The following is an 8,169-nucleotide window of genomic DNA, read 5'->3' as shown; positions in this document are numbered from 1 at the left end:
TCCCCCGGGGGGGGGGGGCGCTGCCTCCCCCCATCCTGCGCCCCACCCCCGCCAGGGGGCGCCCCGGCCGGAGCCTGCAGCGCCCGCTCCGGCCTCTGGGGGGCCCCTGAGGCGCTGGCCAATAGGGCAGCGGGGGTGGGGCAGCCGCTGATTGGACGGCGATGATTGGTCACGGCGAAGGAGCCCTCACTAATGGACGCGCGCCAATGACGCCTGTTTTGGTTCTCGAGGGGCCAATGGCGGCGCCTGGGGCGCGGCCGCCAGCCTATGGGAAGCGGCGGCGACTGAACCTCCCGGCGCTACCCAATGGGAGGCGGCGAGTTCCGGGAGGGGCCAGGGCACCCAATGAACGGCGGAGGAAGGCGGGACTCCTAGCTGGGCGAGCCAATCGGAGGCGGGGGGCGTGGCCGGGTGGCAGGAGATCGAGGCCGAAGACACGTACGGCCCAGAGCGCGGCGGTGACGGAGACGACAGGTGAGAGCGGCCCAGCCCCCCCCCCCATCGGGCCTGCCCCCCCCTTCCCGTCAGGCCCAGCCCCCCCACCGCCCCCCCCCCAGCGCCCCGCGGAACGGGGGGGTCGTGGATCCCCCGCCGGGCTCGGCCCCTCCCCCATCCCGCCCCCCCCCCCACCGCCCCGCGGAACGGGGGGGGGCGGCCTGGCGCGGCCCCCTCCCGCCCTGTTTCCGGTCTCGAGGCCTGTTCTCCCCCCCCGCCCCCCCGGAGAACCCAGGCGTCCTGGCCCCGCCCCCTTCGCTGACCCTCCCCAGCCCAGCGACCCGGGACACGGCGCGCGCGCTCGGCGCCGCGCGGGCGTTACAAGCTGTAAGGCCCGGGCGGGGGCGGGGGCGGAGCCTCGGGCCCGGGCAGCGCGAGGGGTTCGCACGGGGCTGGGGGAGGACCGGGGGCGCTGGAGGGGTCAGGAGAGGACCTGGCAGCACGGCTGGGGGGGGCAGGTGACTGGCCGGGCGCTACTGTAGCCTCCCTGTTGTCACCGGGCCCTTGCGGGGATCCTGGGGTTGCAGCCCAGGAAACCCAACTTCCCTCCCAGCCCCTTGGGTAGAAACCCGGGTACAGAACGGGATTTTGTCAGACAGGCCGTGTGTCCGGGGCAAGAGCGACCACGGCTTTTGTAACGGGAAATCGCGCCGCGCCAATCTACTAGGGCTCCTGGAGGGAGCGGACCAGCATGTGTGTAAGGGTGATCCAGTCAAAAGAGCCTATTTGGCGTCTCAGACCGACCCCGAGAAGGCCTCTCGCCCATAGACTCTTAAGGGATGTAAGGAGCCATGGGGTACGGGGGAAGGTCCTCTCATGGGTCAGTAACTGCTTGAAAGATAAGAAACGAACAACAGGAATAAATGGTCAGTTTTCGCACTGGAGCAATGTGAACAGCAGAGTCCCCCCCAGGATCTGCCCTGGGACCTGTGCTGTTCAACATATTCATTAATGATCTGGAAAAGGGGGCGATCAGTGACGTGGCAAAGTTTGTGAACAATCCAAAGTTGTTCAAGATAGTCAAGTCCAAAGTAGACTGAGGAGTTAGAGGGATCTCACAAAAGTGGGTAACGGGGCCACAAAATAGCAGATGAAATTCAACATTGATAAGTGCAAAGTAATGCACATTGGAAAAAATAATCCCATAGATACATATACAATGATGGGGTCTAAATGAGCTGTTACCACCCACGAACGAGATCTTGGAGTCACTGTGGATAATTCTCCATAAACTGCAGCTCAAGTAAAAAGGGTAATAGTATGTTAGCAACTATTAGGCAAGAGAGAGAAGAAACCAGACAAATATCATATTCCACTGTATAAATCCATGCCTTGAACACTGTCCAGTTCTGGTTGTCCCATCTCAGACGGTCTCTACTGGAACTGGAACTGGAACAGGCTCAGAGGAGGGCAGCGAAGATGATCCAGGGTATGGAACGGCTTCCATCCAAGGGGAGACTAAAAAGATTAGAGCTGTTCAGCTTAAAAAAGAGACCACAGTGGGGCATGTGATCTATGAAATCAGTGGTGTGGAGAAAGTGTTATTTACCCTTCCCACGATACAAAAGTCAGGGGTGACCCGGTTAAATTAATAGGCAGCAGGCTTAATACAAAGAAGAGGAAGCACAACTAACCTGTGGAACTCATTGCCAGGGGATATTGCAATGGCCAGAAGTATAACTGAGTTCAAAGAAACGGCGTAAATTCATGGAGGATGGATTCACCAATGGCCATTAGCCAAGCTGGTCAGGGACGCAACCCCATGCTTGGGGCAGCCCTGAACCGCAGACGACTAGAAGTCGGCTGTAGAATACTCGCTCCACGATTGCCCTGTTCTGTTCTCTCCCCATGAAGCTCTGGCGACAGGGGAGTGGGCTAGATGGACCGTTGGTCTGACCCAGTCTGCCAGCTCTCATGTTCACCTCAACTCCGGCTCCTGTTTGGTCAGTTAACAAGGGAGATGCAAACCAATGGGGAGCAGATCCCCCCTCTGAAAGGGTATTTAACCCCCCTCCCAAAGCAGGACTGTCTGAAAGGGGCTCTCAGGAGCAGCTGGGATTGAGCCAATTGCAGAGCTGGGTCTGGGCGCCCAGGCCCCTGGAAAGTTGATGCTACCCGGCTGGATGCAGTTGGGCGGGCTGGATTCTGGCCATTAGGGCGGGGCAGTTCATCCCATGACTAGCCCTGCACCCACTTTCCCCAGCTCTGATTCAGAGAACAGCTGGGGGAAGGAAGCAGAGGAGTCCGACAGGGAGAGATGGGGAGGGCTGTGTAAAAGGAAAAGACGTGGGCCAGCCCCCTTTGTGGCTGTGTGGAGCACCAGCGCTGTGACTGCCGGGGAGTAATGGGGCCTTGGCTCACCGGCCCCCTGCAGGATTTTGGGCAGGGCCTGGCTAGCTTGTTCGGGCAGGCCAGCTACCGCAGGAGGCAGAATAACGTGTCTGGGGAATGGGAATGGTCTGACCAAGCAGGGCTGCGATGTCATAGGGGAGGCTGTGATGTCATAGGGGAGGCTGTGCCAGCAGTTCTTCCCTGCCGTCCCAGCGTGAGGGTGTCTGACTTGCCTAGCGCAGGTGTTTCTCCCCCCCGCCCCCCCCCTGCGTGGGGGCAGCACAGGCGGCTCTCCGAGCCGGGGTTTAGGCTCTCCTCGGAGCAGGCACCGCAAGGCCAGGGCTCGGTGGGTAAAGGTTGCAGGGGCGGCCAGGTTGGTTATTTATTGATGAGCCTGGGTTCGGCTCCCTCCTGGGCAGGCTGGTTACTGACTCGCCCTGGGGGGTCCCCACTAGCGATTGGACAGCATGTCCTGCTGCTTTCAGAACGTCACCTGGAGCTGGTGCCCGGTTACACCCGCGTGAATTCGGGTCTCGCCATTGCAATCCAGCGCTTCGCGGGGCTGGGCTGTCGCTCCGCGTGGGGGAGCAGCTGAACTCAGCACGGCAAGCTCACGCGCTGTTCCTGTGCTCTGGGTGGGGAGTTTCCTGGTTCTTCTTCTTTCTCTTTCACTTTCCCAGTTCCTGGGCCCAAAGGCAGGGCTCCCGGCTGCCCTCGCTGGCTCTGGGGATCTGCAGTCCCGGGTCCCTCTGCCCCAATGGGGTCAGGGGGCTCAGGCTGACAAACCCCCAGCCGAGCGGGCCAGTGCGGCCACCTACTGCCCATGCCCATCGGGAGTAGTGGGCGGGTGAGTCCTGCCTGCCAAACACGCACCAGGTGCCGACCTCGTTTGGAACCTTGCACTGACTCACTGCAGCTGGGGCGTAAACGCTGTGTCCTGCCCTAACTCTCGCTTGGGAGCCGAGTGCTGGCCATTCATGTTCCTCGTTCCCTGCCGGGGCTGGGGCTGCGAGACGTCCGAGTTGCAGCGTGCCCCCAGAGGTGGCTGCGTTCTAGGCCACGGGAGAAGCGATTCCTCTGGCTGCATGCATGCACATAGGGCCGATGGGTTTCAGTGAGGTTACCCTGCTGGAAAGTGGGGGGCTGAGGGGATCACCCCGCTTTCTCGGAAGCAGGCGCTGGTAGCTCTTGCCCGTGGCAGGAGCTGGCTCTGTTCCAGGCTGATGATTCCTTCTTCACCATGTCTTGAAATGGCCTGAAGTCCCCAGCCCGGCTCTAGGACAGCCCTTGCCCTGGTGGCAGGAGAGCTGGGTACCCCACCCCCGGGGCTGCTCCAGAGCTCCTGCTCTCCGTGCACACGCTGCCAAATCGGGGCCTCTGGCTTGGCACCCGTGCCTGTCTGGCCTGGGCATTCTGGGCCGGCCAGTGGTGCTGCCGAGCTGCACGTGGATACCCCGAGGGGGGGACCCCCGACAGAGCGAGGCAGTCGATGTTCTCCAGCCCCTGACCATCGCAGTGCCCAGCCCTGCGCCCCTCTGGCTGCACTGCGACCACAACGGGTGGTGGCTCGGGCTGAGGGTCCCACGGACCAGCCAACTTCCCGGGCAGGAGAGCAGCTGTGCATCAGGCCCTGCTGGCAGCGACAGTCCTGGGGACCAGCCCCAGCAAAGGGGTCAGGCATCCTCTGCGTCCCTCTCGGGAGAGGGGTGGCCAGACTGAGCTCCGTGTCCTTGGGACGCTGGCTCCTGCTCCACTCGTCACTCTGGGCTTTCGCCTCGTTAAACGTGCTGCAAGCCAGTCACGCGGCTCCCCCCCCAGCCCCTTTCACCCCCGCTGGACAGTGGGCTCCTGCAGTAACCCCCGCCGGAAAGACCTGCTCTCGCTGGGATTTGACTCCCTTGTGGCAGCCCCCAGCACCAGGCAAATGTGGGAGGGAGCCAGGTAGGGCCAGGGAGCAAGGAGGCTCCCTGCCCAGGTGGCTGAACCCAGCACCGGTGCCAGCCCCGCCTGGGACGTCATTAGGGGCGCTAATGGAAGCCTTGAACAAGCCGCTCTCGCCTGCCAAGTGGAAATCCGCGGGGAGCCGGGCTCGCTGGGAGCCTGTGACTAGCCCTGCAACAGCCTGCAATAATTGCACCACCTAGACACTGGGCCCAGAGCCCCGGGTGGGGGGATGAGACGCCAGAAGCTTCAGAGAGGTTTGCACAACAGCTGCAGAGCTCCGGAGCCACGCCGAGAGAGCTGGGTGGGCGAGAGGAGAGCTAGCCTGGGGCGAAGCGAAGCCGCGTTTCTCTGTAGCTGGGGGAGGAGATCCCTTGCCAGGCAGCTCCCTGGTGAGTCAGAAATCTCGTCCCAGCTGGCGTGGGGCTGGGGCGGTGAAAGGACCTGACCCCTCCAGGAGCAGGGGCTCAGAGCCAGGTCGTGTCACTCACTCTGTCCTGGTCTGCAATGACAGATGGCTGCAGACGTGGCACGGTCTGGTCCCCCTGGACCGTGCTGGACACGCCACCGGCACTCAGTCTTAGCACAGCGGTGCCAGCTGGGGGGGGGGGGGGGGGGCACGGTCCCTTCCCGAGAACGGTTCTTTTCCTTCTTTCTTCACTCCCAGGTCACTTCCTCCCAGTGGGTCGGATGGGGTGGGCGCCCCCTGCCAGCTGGGACAGAGCGGGATGCTCAGACCCCCAAGCTGGGGGGATCTCCAGGCAGGTCTCTGGAATGAGCTGGGGGAGCCGGGCACGAGGACCTGGTTCTGGCAGCGGAGTCCAGCCATGGTCCCCACTGACATGAGCCCCCTGCCCTGTCTCTTCCAGCTGGTGCAGTTCCCCGAAGTGAAGGGTGCATCCCACCCACCTGCCAACGCCATGGACGTGTTCAACCGGAACATTGACTTCAACGCGCTCTTCAAGTTTTCCCACATGTGAGTGTGGGGATCGCTCCACTGGGCCCTGATCCCCGTGGGCAAAGAGTAATGGGCCGGAGTGGGGTCTGTGGTTGGAGCCTGGGAGCCGGGATTCCTGAGTTCTGGTCCCGGCTCTGCCACGTAACCGCTTTGCCTCAGATTCCCCATCCCGGGGCATGGGCGCAGCGCTTCGGGATCCTCCGCTGCGGCACCAGCTCCGCGTTTCTGCTCCATCCAGTGCCAGTGGCGGTTCTCTGTCTGGCTCGGCCGTCGGTTGAGTGCGCCCATGTGGGGAGCCGTGGGCTGGGCCGGGCCGGGGGGGCAGCTCTGAGCCCTGGTTGTCGCTGACTTGCTCCTTTCTGCCCCACAGCTCTGCCTCCACCCAGCAGCACCTGAAGAGGGTCTATGCCAGCTTTGCTCTCTGCATGTTTGTGGCAGCGACCGGAGCCTACATCAATGTGGTGACCCATCTGCTCCGGGTAAGGGCTATGCTCGGTGGCCACGTCGGTCCCCCGTGCTGGGACTGGGTGGGCTTACGGGGGGCACCTCCTTCCCCCGGACTGAGTGCTGGCGAATGGGCACCGTGGGTACCCGTTCCCAGTCCTAATGCCTTCGCTGCAGCCATTGACCAGGGAGTGCTGCAGACGCCTGTCTAGTGCCCAGCACTTGAGGGCAGTGCCCTGCCAGCCCAGGCGGGCGTGTCGGTGCTGCCCCCCATTGCATTCAGTGGGTAGAGCAGCCCCGGGCTGGGATAAGAATGGGGGTGTCCCGTGTCTGCAGCCCCCTCCCTTTCCACGCGCTCCCTGCGATGGGCCTGGCTGGTGCTGCATCTGCCCCCAGCCCCCGCACCAGGCTCAACTTCTCGGGGTCTGTCTGTCCAACAGTTCAGCCTGCTCTCCGGCCTGGGCTCCCTGGCACTGCTGATCTGGCTGATGGCCACGCCCCACAGCAGGGAGACGGAGCAGAAGAGGCTGGGGATTCTGGCTGGCTTTGCCTTCCTGACCGGTACGTGTGGGGGGTGCTTGCCCCTAAACCTCCTGGGCAAAGGGGCCCTTCTCCCCTTGCTGGCCCCTCCCCTGGGGAGCCTGGACCCACAGCACTTACCATCCTGTCCGTCGCTGAACTGCCCCTCGCCCTGGGGTGGAGGGCCTCTTCCTCCAGTGCTGGGCACACGGCGGACCCAGGCGTCCGGCCATGGGGTTCCCTGCACTAAGCACTGGGCCCTTCTCACCTGCCTGAGGGAAGAAACTCTGAGCCCGAGGTGGCCTCTGGCTGCCAATGATGGGGGGGCAGGGGCAGGGCTGCTGTCACTGACGTGTGTCTCCTTGTCCTTGCAGGAGCCAACCTATGTCCTCTCCTGGAAATGTGCATCGCCATCAACCCCAGGTAGGCAGCGTGCGGCGTGGCGTGGCCGGGCCGGGCGCCCATGTCCGTCCTGGCGCTTCTCACCTCTTCTCCTTTCTTGCAGCATCATCCCCACCGCCTTTCTGGGCACCGCTGTGATCTTCAGCTGCTTCTCACTGAGCGCCCCCGAATCCCGACGCCGCAGCTTCCCGGGGCGGGGGGGGATAACCCCCCCCCCCCCCCCCCCCCGGCCACCCCAGCGTCCCCCACCCAGCCAGGGGGGCTCACGCCTCTGTCTCGCTCGCAGGCTTCCTGCTCTCTGGCCTCTTCCTGATGCTGCTCTTCTCCTTGATCAACGTCTTCGTGGGGTCCACTTGGCTGTTCACAGTGAGTCCCGCCCCCCTGCATTGGGGTCCTGCCGCCCCCCCTCCCCTCGCCCCGCAACGGCAGCCAGCAACACTGGGGCCAGGCGGGTGTCTCGGGGCCTGGCTGTGGGAGCGGCAGCTGGAGCGGGTCCCGGAGGCAGGCCTGATCCCACCTGGGCCACGTGGTGACGGAACCTGTCCGGAGCCATGTGTGGGCAGACAGGGCCCGATCCTGGGAAAGGTGGATGGGCCCCTTGCAGGATCAGGCCTTCATCACTCCCACTGCTGGGCCATGTTTCCAGCCTGCTTTGCCTGGCACCCACCCCGAGGCTGGAGCTGGTTCGGGTAACTCGTGCCAGCAACGTCGCCTCCTGTGTCTGCCTTATCCCCGGGGCAAGCGAGACCTGGGCCCTCCCAGCCAGACGCAGGGCGGCCGGGCGCTGGCAGGGGCCGGGCTCAGGTTCACCCATAGCCCAAGTCTCTGAGCTGGAGGAGGGGGCGCAGAGGGAGAGTAACGGGGGCAGGAACGGCAGCCCCTGCTGCTCATGGGGGAACTGCACTGAACAGACACGGGGGGGCATCTCGGGGGCTCGTCCCTGACTCTCCCTCCTCCCCACCAGGCTAACCTGTACCTCGGGCTGATGGTCATGTGTGGGTTCGTCCTCTTCGACACGCAGCTCATCATTGAGAAGGCGGAGAGCGGGGACAAGGATTACATCTGGTGAGTGGGGGGGG

General features: G+C 63.8%; 1 protein-coding gene across 1 annotated transcript; it reads left to right on the top strand.

Moving 5' to 3' along the window:
• The first annotated feature begins 394 nt into the window (after window positions 1–394).
• Window positions 395–8,159, top strand: TMBIM6 (transmembrane BAX inhibitor motif containing 6). Its single transcript, XM_026659631.1, has 8 exons — window positions 395–474; window positions 5,637–5,743; window positions 6,096–6,204; window positions 6,610–6,730; window positions 7,063–7,111; window positions 7,194–7,279; window positions 7,365–7,456; window positions 8,055–8,159. Exons 2-8 carry the CDS (start codon window positions 5,688–5,690, stop codon window positions 8,157–8,159), a joined length of 618 nt encoding a protein of 205 aa, XP_026515416.1. The 5' UTR covers window positions 395–474; window positions 5,637–5,687.
• Window positions 8,160–8,169: the final 10 nt, after the last annotated feature.

The sequence above is a fragment of the Terrapene carolina genome, unplaced genomic scaffold (assembly GCF_002925995.2).
Source record: "Terrapene carolina triunguis isolate 2854851 unplaced genomic scaffold, T_m_triunguis-2.0 Scaffold641, whole genome shotgun sequence".
In the NCBI taxonomy this organism is placed as follows: Eukaryota; Metazoa; Chordata; order Testudines; family Emydidae; genus Terrapene; species Terrapene triunguis.
The sequence above is the reverse complement of the archived record's forward strand: the minus strand, read 5'-3'. Positions and strand labels throughout refer to the sequence as shown.